We start from the raw sequence: 22,804 nt of genomic DNA on the forward strand, positions 1-22,804 counted from the left end.
CCGCAGCTAGGCCGCTGGATATGCTCAGAGCCCCCCCCCCCCCTTCCTTGCTCATTAATGACAGAATGTGAGTCATGTGATATAGGTTACTTTAGGGGCGACATCAGATATGCACACGGCGATTCACTGTGTGCATGTCTGAAGTTGCTCACCTTGGTCCAGTGACTGCTCAGGGAATTTGTGTGAATGCTCAGGCACATTCAAAATTAGAGGGAACATTGGTAACACCCAGTGATTAGATGGAATTATGGGTTTGTTTTTAATTAAATGAAAATATAACAATTAAATTTGGTGCAATTTGGTTATTAAAAAAATTCAGATAAAACAGAGAATGCATTATTGGTAATTGCTATTTAACTACTAAACAGGAGCCGCAGAGCGCAGAATAGATACAGATCAAGCCATGCACTCGTGAACGCGCGGCGCTGCAATCCTTTTGATTTTCCCCTCGGCATGCCTTATATATTTTTGACCAGCTATTATATTATGGAGCACAAAGAAGTTACAAATAAACGAAAGTCAGGGAAATTTAAACGACAAACATGCAACAGTATGAATGAGGAGCCAAGCGCAGGTAGAAGGCCTGGCGCCGCAGCTTCAGCAATGCTTTGTTTTACTTGTAGTGTATGGCATGGATGAAATTTAGACAAATTTAGACAAATGTTAATGAAGTCATCTTCTTAACTTGTACTTGTATTTGTCATTAAAGAGCCGATATCATGTCAATTTGACTTCTTGAAGACTTTAACCATGTTACAATGTTAATTTCTCACCCTAAACATCCCCAAAATGTTATTCACACATTTAGAAAAATTCCTTGCTTATCCCTCTCCAGGCAGGCGTTGCAAATTTGCACCAATAATATGACAGTCCCGTAGGTATTCTACATTAATATTGATTGAGGCATTTTTTTTCGAAGTTTGAAAATAAAAAAAAAAAACTTAATTTGAGCCTGAAAGGGTTATTCTGCACTGTCTCAGCCCCGCTTGAACAGATAAAAATGCTGTCATCTCACACCAGTCGTCATTTGGATAAAGAACATTCTAAGTAAGATGATCAGCAAATCATCTCTGAAGACCTCCATTTTAAACAAATTGGACGGGTCTGAAGATGACTACCCATGGAAGAGTAACAAGGATATTTGCGCAAATGACGAGCATTTAATCTGGGAATTAAATGGGAGGAGCTATTTGGTGTGTCAGATAGTGATGATGACTGTAAGGGCTTTTCGACAAATGTATATACTGTGTCAAAAAAATAAAGCAATGAAACTTAAAATCATTTTATTGTTGCATCATTAGTTTCAGCATTTACGTCTACGTGCACATTGTCTCACACTTGTCTTGTACCTGCAACAGTATGTTATTCAATATACCATGAAGAAATGCATCTAAAAGTAGTGTGACCACTAAAGTCAGGGGTGGACTTATACTCGCGTTTTTGTCAAATTCACCCAAATGAAATAAAAAAGGGGGGTCGACTTATACGAGATTTCAACTTGTAGTTGGAGAAATAAAGTATGTATGGGAGCATGGCAGCTGGAAAATTAATGTTGTAAGTACACAATTCACCCGCGAGCAGAATTGTTGTCATGAGTAGCCGTTTCTCGAAAAGACTGATTTGATAAGAAGAACGAGTGTTGCTGTGTGTGCTCTCTCTGACACATCTTTTGCTTTGTTGGCAACATCAGTTCCTTTGGAGGTCAGTCATTCACTCCGCCTCTGACTCACATTACCGATCACTACAACGGTAACTTTTAGTTGTTGGTGTGTCGTCCCGGCGGTCAGCTTTAGAACAGCATCATGAAGGGGGGGAGACAGTCACACACTGAAAGGAACGGTTTTTAGTTACAAAGCGGTTTCAGTTACTGGTTAGAAATGGAGCAACCACAAAACTTTTATTTTATAAGAAACGTAATTTTTCAATTCACCAAATATAAGATTAAATCATATACTTAACCTTGGAAAGCTTAAAATACTGTGGGCCCCCGGTTTACGAGATTAATCCGTTCCACGATTGTGATTGTAATGCGAACTCGCCGTATAGCAAATGTGTGTAAAACCCTAAGTAACCATATAAAAATTGTATATACATATTGAAAATTGATATCAAAATAGTAGATCGAGTGGTACTTATATATAATACATATGTATACAATTAAATAACATCATAAATAAAAAATATAGAAAGGATTTATTTACTAGTGAGGTGACGTGAGAGCCTATCATGGCCATATTCCATAGTGAGGGTAGCCTAACCAAGTTTACCCTTATTCGTATTTCTTGATTATCTCCAGCTTGGTTTCCATATAAATCATCTTCTAATTCGCTCTTTAACATCACTAGCAATCTTGGTACCCATCACTAACCAATTCAAGTTTGAATTAAGCACTAAAATGCAGTATATGTTTTTGTAAGCACTTACAGGCGAACAAAGCTTTAAGGTTACGCCATTTTGGAAACCGTGACGCCGACCAATAGAAGACCAGCATCTTACTGCTTTCCTTAGTGATTTCATGACGCCGACCAATAGCAGACCGGTATCTTAGGGAGTCGTGACACCGACCGATAGCAGACCAGCATTCCAGGGATGTAAGCGGTGACATGCGTATAGACGTATGAGCACGGAGCAACTTACAGTCACGCATGCACACTGACAGCCATATTCGAGAAGTTTTTGTTGTCACGCGAAAAAAATGGTCGACATCATAGAATGAAAAAAAATGCAAGCCAGGGCTGTCGTAAACCGGGATCCACTGTACCATAATATTTCCTTTCCACCATTTCAACAAGAGAGTTACAAGCACAAAAATATTGCTATCTATAAGTGTTGACGAATGCTTCACATTAATATTTCATTGTACACAATGGTCTCCTTGGGAATATTTTGGGCCAGAGTGCAATGTGTGAATGTTTTTATACAATGGAAGCGATTGTTTGAGTCCAAGACGCACAAGCGCTGTACAGTATTTGACACCACAGGTCAGAACTATTACTTGTGGGCGATGATGTAAGTACTGCAGAACCACGTTGATGGCTCATATCCTTTTTACCTTGTGGTAACCTCCAATTTTGCGCTTCGGTCAGAACTTTTATACCACCCTGCTGGACATAGCCATTTGAACTTGTGCCACTTTGAGTAGTGCAATGTTTTGTTTCCTCCAGAATGACTATTAAATCAGTTGGAATTGAACGATGAGCATTTGTTTAGTTTAGAAACACCCCAGACAAAATCTTTTATTGAATGCTTTCTGATGTTAATCACATCACTCTGAACTTACATAGCCAAAAAAAATTGGGGTGAGAACAAAGTTTGGCTGAAAAAGCGCCAAGAAATGGAAACAATATCAGGCTTGTACTGCACTAAAGGAATACTCAACCTTTTACCACTTAAAAAGTTGACCTGTACAGTCTGTCTTGGCCATTATTTAGCAAAGACTCACCTCTGACTAAGAAGAAAGGCTCATTAGTCAGTTTCTACTGCAAGCCTACACCAATGGGCATATTTTGCATCCTTAAAGTCATCTACCAAAGACGCTTTCGGTTTTAAACATGTATGAACCCGGCAGCTAGCATTGGATGCTGATTGGTGCACACTAGACTCTTGACATCAACACAAACTAACTCGGATAGTTACTGGAGTTGCGACAATTATTGGATGAGTAACCAACTAAGTTGATAATCAATTTAATCCATTAGGGGTGTTCTTTTATTTATTTTTTTATTTCAGAACAGTTTTGAGTTGTCACTTGAAACCAAGTACGGATACCGCAAGTACTTTTGGTGCCCAAACTCTCCCCCCTCCCCCCCAAAAAATCTATTCTAAAACAGTATTTCACTTAAAATGTCATGAAATGAATAGCAAGTTTTGACTCTTTTAATTTTTCATTTCAGTCTGTGATTGTAAAATGGCTCCAACTCAGCGGCCGATACCAGTATCGGAGCCATCGAAAGTACTGATATCTTGAAATAAGGCCAAGAATTGCCTCAATACTGATACTTTGGGATCGGTACTCTTCCGCTCTAATGATTACCTTTAATCCTCTTAACTTTTGTTTTGGAAATAAAATCCTCAAAATTTCACCATCATAACCGTTGATATTAATGGTTGAATACAAATGAAACATAATCATAATTAGCAACATGGTTGCCTATTTTCGGCCATTTTACAGACCATACCAGTAGGGACAAACTAATTATTTAAAAAAGCTGATGGTTGTTAGTACATCAGTTTAAAATGGTATTTACTTCAGGATGCTATACATTATAGTAAAAAACAATCAGTTAACTTTATAAGAGTTTGCTGATCATGGAAAGACTATAACAGTAACTTTTGTTTTTGCTTGAAATTAAAACAAAGATTACTGAAATCATAACATTTCTGTTTTTTTTTTTTAATTTGGAGGAATTGATTTACTGTAGAAAACTACTAGCAGCCTTTTTACATTGAACTTATAATTCAACTCCTTAAAACATAAAAACATGTAATTTTGTTAGAAGTTAATAACAGTTTTATGTTGTCAAAAAATTCAACAAATCTGAAAAGTTGGTCAAATAATTGATACTTAGAAACATTTCAAAGTTAAATTGGGGGTCATTTGTAGGCAATATTTTTCCCTTTTAATGAAAAAGGGATATCAGATTACAACTAATAGACATCTGCATCAGCCTTGAAAAAATGTTATCAGTCTATCCATACATACCATTAACCAAATAAAATAAATGTTAGCGCCTTTTCTGTACTGACAACTGGGGAAAAAACGTGCAGCGGTGGTTGCTAGCAGCTAGCTTTACTCCACCTTGCCACTCAATTTTTGTTGCCATCACGTCACATCTTGTAGGTCCAAGACAAAACACTGCCATTAAAAAGAAATAAAAATCGTATTCATTCGCTAATTAAGTATGCTAGGAAACCACTAGTCAAATACGCTGTCATTGTGAAATGTGGTACAGACCTCTACCGTTAGTGCAAGCATCTAATTACATTCAAATGTGGTTGGACATTTTAATCTCAGGGAAAAAAAAATATATTTATGCATTAAATGTCAATAGCTGCAAATATCTGAACAATGTAGGCTTTATATTAATCTATAAAAGATGACATATCAAGAAGATGTATGGGAGTGATTTTTTTTTTTTTTTGACTTAATTATAATGACTGGTCCAGCAAATCACTTAGGTTTTCATTCTAAGTTTTTCATTTCGCCACTGTTTAACAAGCAGTGGCGGTCCATGCGTTTCACACTTATGCCTTCAGTAATTCGACCCCTCAGAAGCACATGTATGCATTATTGGGCCACACAGGCTTTTTTTCCGGAGCATTTAAACATCAATAAGCCTACATCTGCAATTAAAACTTACCATGACACGAAAAGGACAGAATGTGGAGAATAAATGTATATATAAAATATATATTTAATAAAAATATATTTTAAATGAAATTTTCTTCTATTGTAGTTATAATTATTATAGTTTATTATAGCTATGATAATGTCAGGTTATGTTAAGTCAGAAGAGAAGGCCTTGCTGTCCCTGACGGTCCACCACTGATATCAAGTACCCTATTTTCCGCAATATAAGGCACACCGGATTATAAGGTGCACCATCAATGAATGGTCGAGTTTCTAAAAACTGTCATATATAAGGCGCACCGGATTATAAGGCGAGTTGAAACCATAGTACTGGCTGGGGTTGCATTATGCATCCACTAGATAGAGTTGCGTTATGCAGCCACTAGATGGTGCTCTACTAAAGGGAATGTATTAAAAACAATCAGCAAAGTCATCAAACTTTATTAATAGAATATAAACTTTATTCATCTAATATAAGCGTTCCATACGCTTAGGTCGGTTCGAACTGGATTTTTTAGGCATAAACAATAGTTTATCCAGCCAGCACATGATATGATCCATATATAAGGCGCACCAGATTATAAGGCGCACCGTCAGCTTTTTTTAAAAAATCAGGCTTTTGGGTGTGCCTTATAGTGCGGAAAATATGGTAATCAATTACTTTAGGCTCAATAGTATAGTACTTTAGGTATGAATGAACTAATACAGATGCACCTTATTGCTTTAGGTACTACATAACCCAATTACTGTAATTTCCGCAAATAAAAAAAAAAAAAAATAAGGCTTTTGGGTGCGATTTATAGTACGGAAAATACAGTATCCAAAAGAAATGATGGAGTTGCAGTTTTTGTAGAAAAGGGCACTTTCCATCAATGTCAAATTAAAAGGGAAGGAATGTCTATATTTGTCATTCTGTTTCACAAAGCATGACAATTCTTTGCACATCAATCAATTGAAACAGAAATTGTCCATCAAATCATTTCAATCGAAAACTGATTCTGGATTGAATGGTAGACAAAAAAAATCTGAAACATCTGAAACAAAATCTGAATCATGAGACAAATTGACAAATTGTTTGGGAATCTTGTCAAAAATCTTTTCACTATGTTCTGGGCTGGTTCGTCATGTAAACATGACCAAGTCTGTCAGAACAATCACAGCTTGATATTACCAAAGGGAGCGGACAGTTTCGATTTAGAGTTTGTTATGTTCCCAGAGGTTCTGTTTAACTGTAAAATAGGACACAAGAAATAGTTTCTGTTGCTAAGTAATAGAAAAAATAAAGAAATAAAAACTTGTGTTTGTGCTTCTATTAAAGCAGAAATCCAGACATGGACAATGTTCTTGCCACCCGGTGAATTCCGGGTGAATTGCTGCAAAACCGACAATTAAAGTAATATGTTTGTCCACTCTGATGAATGTGTGGCTCTCGGCCCAAAAAATTCAGAGGCTATGTTTCAAAGAGGTCGATGAACTTTAATCTCCAGTGGATCTGATTCACAGCAGTGAGGATCCTCTCCGTGGTTTCAGTCCGGTTTGGAGAAAATTCCCAAACTAGGTTATAACCTGTCCTGGGATGGGGAGCAACTCGTATTGATACGCATCCCAACATATAAGAAAAGGGCGCGAGGCATCAAGCATTAACACCTGTCTTTCATCTCCAACTTGCAAACAATTTCATGAGCTCACAGGTACTCAAAACTAGTGGAGCACATTGACATGGGTTGAGGGAGGCTTTTGTTATTCACTGCCGAGTGCTTAAACAGCATCCTGCTCGCTTACTGTAAAGGGTTTGCTCTTTTGCTGGCGCACCCCCCACCACCAGCACACCACTAGATCCCGGACACAGGAAGGAGACAGCAATTACAGGAAACTGATTGTTTAATCTGACTAGACACAACTCTGCCATAAGACATACAAACAAGGCCCCACACACACTTGACATCTTATCTAAATAGTAACTAATAAATGAAAAGCTTTATAGGTTAGTTCATTTGAAATTATTTGTTATTCTAAAAATCAAATAATTTAAAATCGTGAACTCTCAGAACATATCAGAATGCTCGATGGATGGCTGGTCTACAAGACAAATTTACATAAGGTAATAACCTCCTAATTGTGGCATTTAAAAGAATAGTCAACTTAGAGTTTTTTAGCTGTAGAAAAGTTCATATTTTGTCTATAATCAACTGTGATTGAATTGTCAGGACTTCTTAAAACATAAAATCAGGTCTTTGAGTTGAATACGTTAATTTGGTAATTAAATTATTTTTCACCTACTGTACTGTACACAAAACTAAACTTCGTCAGTTACAATTTTATCATTAGCTTGTGCTGGTGAACATATCACGAATGACAATTAGCAAAGACAAAATGTGAAGGAACCTGTTGAGTGCAGCACTCCTTCAAAAGAGGAGTCAGTCAGCCAGCTGCCAAAAATGGCATTTGTATGCATCTTAAAGTGAACTCCCACCACTGGGGTTGAAAGCGCACCTCCTCCTGAACTGCTCTAAATTGCGTGCATTTTCAAAAAGTAATTTGCTGGTGGACAGTGTGAGAAGTGTGAAAAAAATCCTGACGCCTCATCACTTTTAACCAAAAGCCTTGGCTAAGCAGTTTGTTTGTATTTTTAAGCAACTATACGTTTATAGTCCATGTGGCTGCCACTCTCCCTTCATGGCGTCATTTGAAAGCCGACCAGCATGATAGAACAACAACTAAAAAGCTAACATTGTAGCAATCAGTAAATGGAGTCAGAGGCAGAGATAATGAAGAAGCCAAAAACAGGCATTTTACTGACAATAAAATGAGCTGGGGTTGCCAACAAAGCAAAAGTTGGTTCAATTGGGCACATACAGCAACACCCATTCCCCTTAACAAAAGAGTCCCCTCAGGAAACCACTACTCATAAAAACACTTAACACACGTTAAGTACTACAATGCTGATTGTCCGGCTGTGTGCTCCACAACATACATTTTCATCACCTGGACATTTTCTAGTTTAAAACTTTGTGACAAATACATGAAACATTACTTTTTATTTGGGCGACTGTACCAAGTATCTCTTTCCCAACCCCGGAATATAAGCAAAAGTTAAAAAAAAAAAACGTCTCCTAGGATAAGATGGGGTGTGTATTTACTCTTGCTAGATAGGAGAGGGATCAGGGAGGCCAGGAAGATGTGGCAAGCATTAAACCACATCACAAACTACAGCAGCAGAAACTAGGTGGCTGCTGAAATTGATAGCATGCTGGCAGAGCAGCTTAATCTCTTCTTTGCCTGGTTCAAGACGAACAAGCCCCCAGCAGCCACGTCAACATCATCATCACCATCACTACCCTCCACCACGGGCAGCCCCAGCAGCCACATCATGATCATCATCACCTTCACCAGCCTCCACCATGGGTATACTAACACTTCAGGAGCATGAGGGAAGCCGTGTGTTGAAGACGGTGAACCCCGGGAAGGCAGCAGGCCCTGGAAAGGTCCTCAAAGTGTGCACCGACCAAATAACCAAATAACCAAAATATTCAATCAGTCCCTAGCACAAGGAAACATCCCTGCCTTCCTCAAAACATCCACCATCAATCCTGTCCCCAAAAAGACAGCAGCTGACAGCCTAAAAGACTACAGGTCTGTGGCAGTTACACCTGTAGTCATGAAGTGCTTCGAAAGACTGGTCTCTAAACACATCAGGGTCAGCCTTCCACCCACTCTGGACCACAAGACTTTTACCTAGTTTTCTTTTATAATAGATTCAAATTTCAAGTGTATTGGTATGATATAAAAGGCTTCACTTTAATTCAATGTCCGGGCATATCCGTTTATAAAAATCTTCTTGCTCTGAAAAAAGAAAGAGCTCAACAACTACTCATAACAATGTGCGGGTTCAGGATGAAGAGGCATAGCTGGGACTGTGAAATACGAGTGAGTGTTTCCAACGTTGTATTACTATTTTAAAATGATTGTTTTAAACAATTTTGGGGCTTTAAAACAGGTTTTGATTTTTGATTTTATGCTATAGTTTAGTATTGTGTTCTAAAATGATAAAAAAAATTAAGCTGGCTACTTCACAGATTTCACTTTGCGCATGCTATTTTTGGAACGTAACCCCCGCAATAAATGAGGGATTACTGTTTGTTACTGTAAATTTCTGTATTTTACAGTGTGTATCTTACTTGTTTTCTTTTTTCTTTCAACGAAGACACCAGAGAGTAGCACCTCTAATTTCACTGTGGAATATTACAGTGACAATAAAGGCAATTCTGATATACAGTAGGTTAACACTGTATTGTGGTCAAAAGGACCAAAAATTTGGATTTCCATGATATAATACTAATTGTCCTTTTCATTTCATGACCTAGAATGAAAAAACAATGGCAACAAAAGTGGATTTCCAGTTAAAGTGCTTGTAATGGAATGACAGATAAATGAGAATGATAAACAACTGGTAATCAGCACTTCTCCCTCTTCTTAAAGGCCCTTTAATCACATCATTATGATCGCTAATGTGGCCCCAGGTGTATATCATCACAAAATGCAAATTGCTCATTATGCAGATACTCAGACGTGGGCCACTATTCCCATCTCTCAAAAAAGAGAACCCCATCCCCAGGAAAGAAAAAGGGCTATTTTGCTATGTGCTTCCAGGCTGATAGGCAGTGTGCGTGTGTGTGTGTGTGTGGGGGGGGGTTGTGTAGTACCTCCTCTCCACTATGATCCACCTGCTTTTCCACTGCGAGGGTACTTGTGCCACTCGGACGCCTGTTTAACTCTTGAGGAAGCTAATCCCAGGATTGAGGTGCTGAAGATGAGAGCTAGCGGCTTTTGGAGAAATGGAGCAATGGGAGGAGGGGGCTTGCTTTAAATGCAAATCCCTTTCTTATAAAAATCGGTTCTGTTTAAAAGGATTTCTGGGAAAAGATCCACATTTGTACGGCAGGGGGAAAGAGTCAGCGAGCAAAAAAAAAAAAATAGCTGAAGTCAGGCATCAAGGATACAAGAGGATGTGCAAAAAAGAGCAGGAAAGGAAAATCTTAAAACGTTCGTTAAAACGGAAGGGTTGTTGCTCACGTGAGGCCTTGTGGCTAGCAAAAAAAAAAAAAGCTGTTAACGGGTTTGACCATGGTGAGCATTTCAATTTAACAACACTCTACGCTTTTCAAGCCCAGGAGGAGAAAAAAAAAGATAAATATTATGATTTTTATGACAGGCACCAGGCTTCCAACCAACCAGCAGGGTACTATAAATATCTAATGACACAGAATTTCATAGCAGAACTATGACCTTGTAAACAAATATTGACTCAACGTTTCCCATTAGTTGAGAAGTACAATAACGAAGAACTAGATCGATTCATTTTGATGGCTATCGGCAATTTTCTTTTTAACCCTAACCCATCGCAGCAGCCAATTTTCTTTAGGATCAAACTGTAATGTCACAAGCGGCATGGAACTCAGGTCTGTAATTGATTGATGAACTTGAAATAAAACTGCCTACTATAAATCTGACAATTATTGTTGTACAGTGTTTTAAAACATGTTTAAAGGTGACACATTTTTTTTGGACTCTTTTGGACTTTTTTGGGGGGCGGGGGGAGTGTTAGAATTTTATAAATAACAAAGGCATGTTTGCTCTTTGTTTTGATTGAATGACAGTAACCACTAGAATGGAAAACAGAAGCCTACTTATTTGATTAGGTATTGCAAACATAAGTGACAAAATGGACCATTTATTGTAATTAATTGTCAAAGTACCTTATTTTTAGGACTATAAGCCGCCACTTTTTCCTCATGATTTGAGCCGTGCGGCTTATAGTCCAATGTGGCTTATCTGTTGTTTTTTATTTATCTATTTGTTTATTTTGCTCGCCACCAGCAAGCAAATGTGTGTATCTGTTCAAGGTTTCAATTTTTGGAACAACTATGAAATAGATACTGAAAAGATGCTAATCAATGGCTTTGCTCCAAGAGTTTTAAAACAAATTATTAAAAAAAAAAATTCTGAATCGAATAAGAGAATGTATAAAACGTTGGGTAAATTTGTGACATGTAAACTTTATGTACAGTACACAGTATATATGATTTTATCAAATCAAACAGAGATAAAAAAAACATGCTTTTGAAGTATTGATTTCGATTTTGAACTGCTATTTAACTAACAGTATTCTGTTAGTGTTGAAAATATCCATTCATCCATTTTCTTTATGTTGGGACTAAACATGCAGGCATGTTCAGTCTGTTAAAGAGAGGATGTTGCTATTGGCAGACAATTACAAAATGAATAACAGCAACAAAAAAATATAAACTTCCATGTACCATCTTTTTGCATAAAGAGCTCATGTTTTTACCTACAGTTTATAGTGCGTCTTAACCGTGACAAAAATCTTTTTTTTTTTTGCTCTTATATCTTATTGCTATTTACTGCACCAGTTTATATACCGGTGCGGATTATAGTCTGGAAAAAAGGGTATTTTTTTTCTTCACGTCAGCTTTTACAGACTGAAAGAAAGCCAACACTGTTTAGATATTTGCAGTTAATAATGATGAATACAAAGATGAACTTTTTTTCCCTGCAACGCGTCACTACAATTCTGGTCTGCTATTTGTCGGCGTCTCCTCACGAAGATGGTGGTCTGCTATTGGTCGGCCTCACTTGTTTCAAAATGGCGGAACGGTAAAGCATTGTTCAATTGTGAGTGGTAACAAAACTGTATTCATTGTGCATTTTACTGCTTAATTCAAAATTGAAAGGGTTGGCCATGGGTCCCAAGATTGCTAGTGATGTTAAAGAGAGTAAGGTGGTTCATAAGAAGTAAGAAGATGATTTATATGGAAACGATGCGGGAGACAACCCTTAATTAAGGAATATGGGCATAACAAGTGGCACTCAAAGGTAAATAAATCCTTTCTATATTTTTTATTTATGATGTATTCTGATAGTATGCATGTATATTATATATACGTAGCACTTGCTATACTATTTTGGTACCAATTTTTAATATGTACAGTTTTTATGTTTTTACCCAGGGTTCTAAACACATTAGCTATTTAACATAGGTTTGGATTGCCCGTCACACGGTGAATTCGCCTTACGACCCCAACCGCGGAGCGCATGAATCTCGTAACATTTGGTTCCACTCGTGCTGATTTTGGCTTGCGTAATTATCTCTACTGGCAGTATGAGGCCATTCCTAATCCTACCGAAGTTGCACGGGTTGTCCAACTTCTCCAGGATGGCACATCCACACATGCTGCAGCAAGAAGGTTTAATGTGTCCCCCAGCACAATCTCCAGAACATGGAGGAGATTTCAGGAGACTTGTGGTTATTCTCGGACAGCTTGAGTAGACGGTCCTCAACTCTTCAGCAGGACCGATACCTGCTCTTTGTGCAAGACGGAACAGGCTGAGCATAGCTCGTGCCTTACAGAATGACCTCCGGAGGGCCACAGGTGTGAATGTCTCTATTCAAACAATCAGGAACAGACTTCATTAAGGTGGCCTGAGGGTCCGACATCCTGTAGTGGGCCCTGTGCTCACTACCCACACCGTGGAGCTCGACTGGCATTTGCTCAAGAACACCAGAATTGGCAACTCCGCCACTGCCGCCCTGTACTTTTCAGATGAGAGTAGGTTCACCCTGAGCACCTATGATAGACGTGAAAGAGTCTGGAGAAGACAAGGAGAACATTATGCTCCCTGCAACGCCGTTCAACATGACAGGTTTGGTGGTGGGTCAGTGATGGTTTGGGATAGCATATCCATGGAGGGAGGCACAGACCTCTACTGCCTAGGAAATGGTGCTCTGACTGGCATAAGGTATTGAGATAAAATTATTGAACCCGTTGCCAAACCCTATGCTGGTGAAGTAGGTCCTGGTTTCCTCCTAATGCACGACAATGCCTGGCCTCTCGTGGCAAGAGTATGCAGGCAGTACCTGGAGGATGAAGGGATTGAAACAACTGAATGGCCTTCACGATCCCCTGACCTAAACCCAATAGAACATCTCTGCGACATTATGTTTTGGTCCATTAGGCGCTGCCAGGTTGCTTCTTAGACTGTACAACAACGCAGATCTGGGAGGAAATGCCACAAGACACCATCTGTCGTCTCATTAGGAGCATGCCGCGAAGTTGTCAAGCATGCATACAAGCTCGAGGGGGCCACACAAGATACGGAAAAGCATTTTGAGTTGCAGAAATTAAGTTTTGGGAAAAATGGACTAGCCTGCCACATCTTCATTTCAAGTGTCCTTTAATATTTTTGTGAGCTGTGTATACACACACACACACACACACACACACACACACACATATATATATATATATACATATATATATATATATATATACATATATATATATATATATATATATATATATATATATATATATATATATATATATATATACACAGTGATACCCCTACTTTGGGGTTAATGGGGGTGTCAACCCCCCCGCAAAGTCTGAAACTCGCGAAGTAGGGTATCAGTTCCTAGATTTCTATGTACGCCCCAATATAGCCGCAGGAACCATAAATAATCCTTTTTTTGTGTATTTTTTGCATATTTTATTTCCTTTCTCCTATTATTTAACATTACATTATCCTTATTAACATTATTGTATATTCATTAAATAACTAATATTACTTAGTTTGTTGAGAATTTGTTCTCAGGACTGGTTATCTACACCAAGACTCCGGTGAAAGAGTCATCACGTTGAACTTCACATTTATTTTGGCTCATGCATTATGGTGTATCATGTAGTATCTGTTGAATAATAAATCAACAACAATGTTAAAGTCAGTCAACTAACAAATAAACACTTGGCGAACTTTAATATATGAATTTACTGCATTTTTTACTGCAACTATAAGGTGCAACCCCTACACAAACGAACACATGAACAGAATAAACATCGCTTACTAAACATAGGCAGTATCGTGCGTTATCAACATAATGATAATAAACTACAAATATGAGCTGATGTTGTCATTCACTATGTCACCGTAAAAGGCCAAACGCACAAGGAACGTACAATAGGAAACGGAAATGCAACGCGACCCGACAAATTAAAAGCATAATTTCAAAATAAAATTAAAAAACGTCACGAAGTCTAACACTTGAAGAATTCTTAACATAGTTATTAACTAATATTACTTAGTTATTTGATGAATACAGTACTGCATAATGTACTTTTTTGCTTTTTTCAATTTTTTTTTCCATTTTTGCGCATTTTTTAAATTATTTTTTAATTTTGAAATATTTTTAATTTTTCCTGGAAAAACCCGCGAAGTACTGAGGCCGCGATATCTGAGACCGCAAAGTAGGAGGGGTCACTGTCCCCTGCCTCTTGTCTCTCCCAGCTGTTTCGCATTGTCTTGTTAGTAGCCTCGTGTATTTAAGTTGCAGCCTTTTTTATGTTAGTCGTCAGATTATTGTACCTCGTCTATTCGTGTTCCCTGTGCCTGTGTACTTTTCATTCCATTCTTCCTCGTCGTCCCATTAAGTCTCGTGAGTTATATTCCGTTCCTCATTTATTTTGCTACTTTGTCTAGTTTTTGTCTTCTGCCTCATTTTATTTATTATTAAAAGAGCATTTTTGTTTGCGCACACCCTCTCCGTCCTCCTGCGTTTTTGAGTCCCTTTCCCTCCACCGCCTCACGTCGCCATCCCACGACGTGGTAGAATAATCTGACCAAAAATGGAACCAGCAGGATGCTCGCGGCAGCGTCGTACAAAGCACCGCCATACTGTTGGCCCATGTCCTCAGCCTGTCGCCTGTCCTCGTTCCCCCCCGTGTAAGTCACCAGTCTCTTCTCTCCGCGTCGCTTTCCTCCGCGTTACCCGTTGATCCAAGCTCCCGTATTCCACCATTTTGCCCCCGTATGTTTTTCGTGATTCTGATTTCTCTGATTGTGAAGATTATTCACCTCCCTCGTTTCCGTTTGAGCAACCACTGTCACCTACACGCCCCCCTCATTACACGTTAGATTTGGACTATTCAGACTTAGATGACTGTCCTTTTGTTAAATTTCACTTGAGTTCCAGCCCTAATTTTGTTTATCCCAGCCCAGCTAACTATGAAAATTTCGGTTTTGAAACAGGATATCCTTATTTCAGCCATTGAGCCCTCAGAGTCTGACTGTGAGGTGTTAGATGCCGATCTGCTCTATTCTAGCTCAAGTCCTGCTGAGTCGGACTATGATGATTTTGATTTCGTTTCCGATAGTTCCTTCTTCCATGACCAAGAACCCTACTGTGGAACCCGTCTGGTCTTCTGCCCCTCCCGGGGTGGCCGGCGGGGCGCCACAGCAGGGTTCATCACTCGTCTCGTCATCCAGCCCCTGTCCCAGTACACCAAAATCTCGAGCCACACCCTTCACATGCTCTTTCCCCCGTTCCGGTCGTTCACCCTCCTGATGTTGTCGATAGTCACCAACCCTCCAGGCGGCAGTTAGTTCCCCAGTTCCGACGCCACGGCGTTTGCACGCCACCGTTCTAGCGCCACAGCGTTTGCACGCCCCCGTTTCGGCGCCACGGCGTTTGCATGCCCCAGTCCCGGCGCCACGGCGTTTGCACGCCCCCGTCCCGGCGCCACGGCGTTTGCACGCCCCTGTCCCTGCGCCACGGCGTTTGCACGCCCCCGTCTCTGCGCCACGGCGTTTGCACGCCCCCGTCTCTGCGCCCAAGCAGCTGGAGCCCTCCGAGTTTCCCAGGCTGCGCGAGCCCTCCGAGTTTCCCAGGCTGCCCGAGCCCTCCGAGTTTCCCAGGCTGCCCGAGCCCTCTGAGTTTTCCAGTACGTCCGAGGCGCCACAGCCGCGTTTGGAGACTCAATCTCTGGCGCAGCCAGCACCTCCCAAACCCTCACTCATGGTGCTGCCGCTGCTCTTTGAGTTCCTAGCCTCATTGTTGCAGTCAGCCTCAAAGTCTCAGGCCAGGCTGTGGCAGCCCGACATCACGCCGCAGTTGGCGTCTTCCGAGTCCTGCATCACGCCGCAGTCGGCGTCTTCTGAGCCCCGCGTCATGCCGCAGTCGCCGTCTTCCGAGCCCCGCGTCACGCCGCAGTCGGCGTCGTCCGAGCCCCGCGTCACGCCGCAGTCGGCGTCTTCCGAGCCCCTCGTCAAGCCGCTGCCTGCTCCAGAGTCTTTCGTCACGCCGCTGCAGCAGCCCGCTCCAGAGTCTCTCGTCAAGCCGCAGTCGGAGTCTCCCCAGTCCCATGTCGCGCCTCTGCCGCAGCCTGCTTCTGAGTCTCATGGCACACCGCTCTCACGGTCCCGAAACAAGCCACGACTGCCCTCCGAGCTGCCGGCCATAACACTGCTTCCGCCTCTCAAGCTGACCATCAATCCTCGACAGTCTCCACTGCTTCAGGTCTGTCCCTTGCCGTTATTAAATTCTCCGGTCCGTCCCCAGCAGCCAGGGACGGCAGAGCTTCGGCACGTGCCTCCACAGCACCACTGCAGCCAGAGCCGCCAGCCACGGCCCCGCAGCAACAAGAGCCGCCAGTCACGGCCCGGCAGCAGCCAGAGCCGCCAGCTAGGGCACTGCTGTACTCGCTTGAGTTGGCTCTACAGTGGTGGCCGCCGTCTCAGGTCAGTTACCAGAACTCACCTCCGCTTGTGGCATGCCCCCAGTGGCCGAATCACGTTGGCGCCCAGCCGACGCCTCCCGGGTCTCCGCCCGTCAGCTCCCAGTCGACGCCTCCCAGGCCTCTGCCTCCAGGGTTTCCACCCGTCGGCGCCCAGCCGGCGCCTCCTGGGTTTCTGCCCGCCGGCGCCCAGCCTCTGTCTCTCGAGTTTTCGCCCGTCGGCGCCTCCCGAGTTTTCGCCCGTTGGCGCCTCCCAGGCATCTGCCCGTTGGCGCCCAGCCAGTACCTCCGGGGCCCTCCTCTCTTGGCGTCTGCTTCTGCTGTCTTCCCGGACGCCCACCAGACTCTCACCGCAGGACCTGCCTCGTCTGGTGTCCCGGACGCCCACCAGACTCTCACCGCCGGACCTGCCTCGTCTGGCATCCCGGACGCTCGCCGCCGGGTCGGCTTTGTCTGACATTCTGAACGTTCTTCCGGCCTGGCTTGTTGAGGCTAGCGCCCGTTCCTCAGGGTCCTGCACCTCAGGGAATGCCCTGACTTCCGGCAACAGCGTTTTGGACTGTTTCTTTTTGTTTCGAGTCGTTTTTGCCCTCCTCCGGTCCCCCTTCCGCCCGCCCTGCGTGACATTTTTGACTGGTTTCTGTTTTCTGGGTCGTCTGGGATCCGACCCTTGAGGGGGGGGGTTATGTCACGTTCTGCCTGAGTTACGTTCTGCTATGGGTTTTGTTGTAGAGATTTTGGGTTGTTTCTTTAGCCATTTAGTTTGTATAGTTTCTTCCCCGCGTCGGCCTCACCTTTCTGTCCATTAGTTTTATCTTGGCCACCTGTCGCCTGTGCGTTCCTGCCCTTCCGTGTCATCCAATCAGCTTCCCCTGCCTCTTGTCTCTCCCAGCTGTTTCGCGTTGTCTTGTTAGTAGAATCGTGTATTTAAGTGGCAGCCTTTTTTATGTTAATCGTCGGATTATTGTACCTCGTCTATTCGTGTTCCCTGTGCCTGTGTACTTTTCATTCCATTCTTCCTCGTCGTCCCATTAAGTCTCGTGAGTTATATTCCGTTCCTCATTTATTTTGCTACTTTGTCTAGTTTTTGTCTTCTGCCTTGTTTTATTATTAAAAGAGCATTTTTGTTTGAGCACACCCTCTCCGTCCTCCTGCTTTTTTGAGTCCTTTTCCCTCCACCGCCTCACATCGCCATGCCACGACGTGACACATACATAGGAACCTTCTGTGCAGCAAGACATCCTTGAAAGTCCAACAGTGACATATTGTACTCCATGGTTTTGCCTCCCTTTATGTTTGAATTACTTTCATTCTGAGGTCGTTTTTTTTTACCTTGTAGGTGTTCACTCCTGTGTGACTGTATAAGAATCTTCATTTTTACTTATCCCTGTGCATTCCTTTGCAGACCACTTTGCTGTTCTGTAAACTTGTGTATTTGAAGCTTCAAATAAAAGAAACCCGAAAGGACAATTTGTTTTTCCAGACTATTTTACTATTTTCACCGAAAACCCTAAAATTCCACAACAAAATAAATACCAATTGTCCTAAAAAAAAAATTGTCCCAAAAAATCGGCAGTGGCTGAAGTGACGAGCAGATTAGCTGTGTATTTTCCCCTACAAGAACTTTTTCTATTTTATATACAGTAAAAACAAGCAGGGAGGTTATTGAACTTTAAGATTCCACTATGTCTCTAAAATGTGCCACCAGATAGATGGAAACACAGGAAATCACACTGTGTGACCACCAAGCAAACAAATTGTTTTATATACAAGCCCCCCCCCCCCCCCCCCCCCAATCATTTCCAGATGTACAAATGATGTAGAAACCCATTTTTTATTGTTTGACAACACACAAAAAAAGCAAGGCTGACCTCATCTACGCTATATCATTGACCCCCCCCCTCTTTTTTTTTTCTGAGAAAGGGCAGTTGACAGATTGTAGTTCCTGCCACAGAATAAGTGAAGCCAAGCATGTTCTGTGAGTTCCTGTTGACAAGCGGCATTGATTGAAACTTGCCATGAGATGCATTGTTTCATGTTCAAAAGTGATGAGCATTGTTAAGAAATGTGGAAATTAACCAAGGGATTGTGTGAACTGTGACCATTAGTCACATGAACTAGTCAAGTTAAGGCAGTGCTTCAAAAATACATTTTGCAAAGTCCCCCCGAGAAGAAGCACAGCTTTCACGCCCCTCACCACGCAGCGCCGACTATGAATAAGATTATTATAGACAAAAATATTATAAGGATACCTAAAATACCTAAAATTGTATCCTTTTTAACATTAACAAAAGAAACAGAAAACAAGAAGTCAACTTTCAACAACTGTGAACTTCTTTTTACTGAAATTATTTTTTAATAAACAACACCTTTGAATAATGTTTGTCTAAAACTGAAAAAAATCACAGATTCACTGAAGACTCATTTACCACAACACAGAATCGATTTAAAATGGATATTAAAAAAAAGGGTTCATTTTACTTTATACAATGCCATTTGTGGATAGCCTCAAAGAATAGCAGTTTTGGTCCACATGTTGTTTTAGATTCAAGACTGAATAAACATCAAATAAAACAGACACTTTGTCTCATTTTATTATTTTGCCTTGCAAAACAGATGACTCAATCGGAAATCATGTTGAATCAGAAAATGATTTTGAATTCAATCATAGACCCAAAATGCACAATATTGAATTCACACTAACCCAGGAAGTAACAGAAATTTCAATTTAACTATTTGTTATCTGAATTAGAAAATTCCAATTGTGTATTTTCATTCAGACTCAGATGCAAAATGTTATAAGAGCTTTAATAAACACGACAAATTGCCATAGATGCTCGATGCACTGAATAATTTCATCTGGATCCTGTCTAGATTAAACACATGGAAAAGTTTTGCCAGTTACAAGATGCTACAAGACAAACTTAATAGCTGAATAAAATGTGTGTGTGTGTGTGTGTGTGTGTGTGTGTGTGTGTGTGTGTGTGTGTGTGTGTGTGTGTGTGTGTGTGTGTGTGTGTGTGTGCGTGCGTGTGTTGCAAGAAATACATTAAAAATAATTTTAAGGGATGGGCATGGGCTGACATCCGATTGTGATGGTATCATAACCTTGAGCAAAAATATATTTAAAAAAATTAAATATTAAAAATACAGATCTATTTTTTACTTTGAACACAAGCTCTTTTATTTTCAAACAAATTATTGAATATTTGGTACATTAAGATGTGTGGACCCTATTTAATGTTTAATACAAATAAGTAAATCTTTTAATGAATATAAAAAAAATGAATGAAATATTCTCGTTTTCAAATTGTTTAATTGTTGTTTTAGCAATTTATAGCTAGAAAAAAATCTCCCCTTCATTCTCCATGCATGCCAAGGACGTTACAAAAAAAAAAAAGAGAATAACAGAGATTGCCATTTAATTATTTTTAACACTTTGGGGTCAAAGCACTTTTGCCCAAGACAAATTTCCCCCGGTGACAATAAAGTTAATCTTATCGTATCTTATCTTATCTAAGAGGCGGGTTGTCGAGTCAGCTCTGGAAGCACTCGTGATGCCCCATAACTGAATTGCACCGCCACAATGAGGCTCAAAAAAATGGTGTGATATTTTCAAAGGAATCACCTGTAATCCTTAAAATGATAAAGCAAGTTTGTTTGACAAGCATGAGGATAAATTTGCATTTCTGATGAAAAATTAGCACTTACTCAGATGTTAATCAATGGCTCAAAAAGTTTTTAAAATATATTTTAAAAATATATATGTCTAAATTGAATAAGAGAATGTATAAAATTTTGGGTAAATTTTTGACATGTAAATTTAATATACAGTAAACAGTATATATGATTTTATTTATGTATTTATGATTGTGTATATTAATTATGTGCAATGTGTTTATATGTTCACCAAAATAATCTATCAAACAAAGGGAGACAAAAGAAAATGCTATTGAAGTATTTCAATTTTGAACTGCTATCCAAATAACAGTATTCTGTTGGTGTTGAAAATATCCTTCCATCCATTTTCTATAAATATGATGGGACGAAACTTGCAGGCATGTTCAGTCTGTTAAAGAGAGGATGCTATTGGCAGACAAGTACAAAATAATTAAATAATAAAATATATATATACAATAAAACAAGACCCCATATACCATCTTTTTGCATAGGGTTAGGGTTCTCATGTTATTACCTGCAATTTATAATCCAGTGCGGCTTATTCGTGACAAAAATCTTTTTTTTGCTCATATTTTGGTGGTGCGGCTTATATACCGGTGCGGTTTATAGTCCGGAAAATATGGTAAATAAGACAAATAACAGCAATTGCCATCTAATCCTTTTTAAAGAAGTGTCAACTCTGCATGCATCCAATCATACTTTGCTCCGTTTAAATGTCCCATTTGTTGGATTCATCAAAAAGGAAAAGCTTTCATAACTGGTTAAAGTATAGACAGTATAAGCAGTTATTGAAACCTTGATTTTCCGTCAAACCCGGTGATGGACCCATTTCCAATTAGGAACATTTCCATATACCCTTTGGGATTCATTGCACTGATGGAGTTATGGTTACAGCCATGAAATATAACTAAAGCCATGTTTGCGGTAGTTTCATTTGAGAATTCTTTGTGCTTTTGGTCTACATGCACAGATCCCAAGTGGAACTCACCTTCTAGCACAAGAAAGCAAACAAATTACTTGTACTTGGAACTCACCTTCCTCAGCAGGAGTGAGTGGAGCACAGTCTAGGAACAAGCATCCCAGCAGGCCAATGATCCTGTATGTCAGCTCCATAGTGACGCTGAATGCCGCACAATGTACTTGTGTTCTCTTTTGAGGTCTGAGCGAATAATCAAATGGCACCGGCGTCTCGGCTGTGTTCTCGTTGACCGCAGACCAGTCTGCATTTAAAGTGGACTACTAAGAGCCAAAACGGTGGAGCTAATGTGTGCATTAAAAAAAAATCAAATATAACACAAAATGACTTGTGATGATGAACAACAACAACAAAAATACATAAAAAATGAATTGTTGGTCCACCTTATTTAGTCCAACTTGAGAAAATCCTGGTGGCAAAATCACAAGTTTTCGGTCATGTTATGGTCTCAACTTGTTAAAAAGCCGTGTAGGGCCTACCACTTCTTCACAAAGTCTTGATTTTTTCAGAGGGAGCCACCCAAAAAGTCCAAATCTCCCCACAATAACTTCACATTTGTATCCGTTTATAGTCCCTTTGTTTGTTTGTTTGTTTTTGTTCCTTAAACAGCACAAGAAAAGGAGGCAATGCGCTCAGTGGTTCAGCGGCCAGACGCACCTCACGAGTTGGCTCGCACGAAAAAAGGTTCGTGATAGGTCTTACCGGGCGAAAAATTGAGAAGCTAGAGCAAAACGAGACGAATCAGTTGCTGCAAGTGATATCGCCTGAAGCTCTCAGCAGAGAAGATGCGCACCAGCACAAGACTTCTCCTGTCATCCTCTCCGTGTCGCCTCACTGTCCAGATTCCAGCGGCGGGCAGCACCAAGTAAGCTCCGCCCATTCCTGTCTCCATCACAACGGAGCTACCGGAAGCGTACTACTAACACCAACTACTTCCGAAACGTACCGTCAAAACAAAAGCTTTACCGCTCACTTACATTTCATTTGGCGAGTTCCAACTAAAACTGTTACTCATGAAAGAAAACACTTCATATTTCAAAATTCAAAGCGTTTGTGCAAACAGTGCTTATTGATTAAGACCCTGCTGATAATAAAAGGGCAATGCTTTTTTACTGTGCACTGTCTGTAGCGCTGACCTACTTACAGTTTGAATTGTAATATTGTATTTATTAATCCCAAAAGTGTATTCTTGTCATTTTGTACCAAATC

General features: G+C 40.6%; 1 protein-coding gene across 1 annotated transcript in view; it reads right to left on the minus strand.

Moving 5' to 3' along the window:
* Positions 1-22,431, minus strand: part of ephb4a (eph receptor B4a) — an 81,599-nt gene extending 59,168 nt beyond the window's left edge. The window contains exon 1 of the mRNA XM_088441619.1: positions 21,654-22,431. Within this exon, the coding sequence (XP_088297745.1) occupies positions 21,654-21,732 (79 nt within the window). The 5' untranslated portion in view covers positions 21,733-22,431. The remainder of the gene's footprint in view (positions 1-21,653) is intronic.
* Between the last annotated feature and the right edge of the window lie 373 nt (positions 22,432-22,804).

Source organism: Hippichthys cyanospilos, chromosome 18, assembly GCF_059441005.1.
Source record: "Hippichthys cyanospilos isolate Australia breed blue-spotted pipefish chromosome 18, RoL_Hcya_1.0, whole genome shotgun sequence".
NCBI classification, from domain to species: Eukaryota; Metazoa; Chordata; class Actinopteri; order Syngnathiformes; family Syngnathidae; genus Hippichthys; species Hippichthys cyanospilos.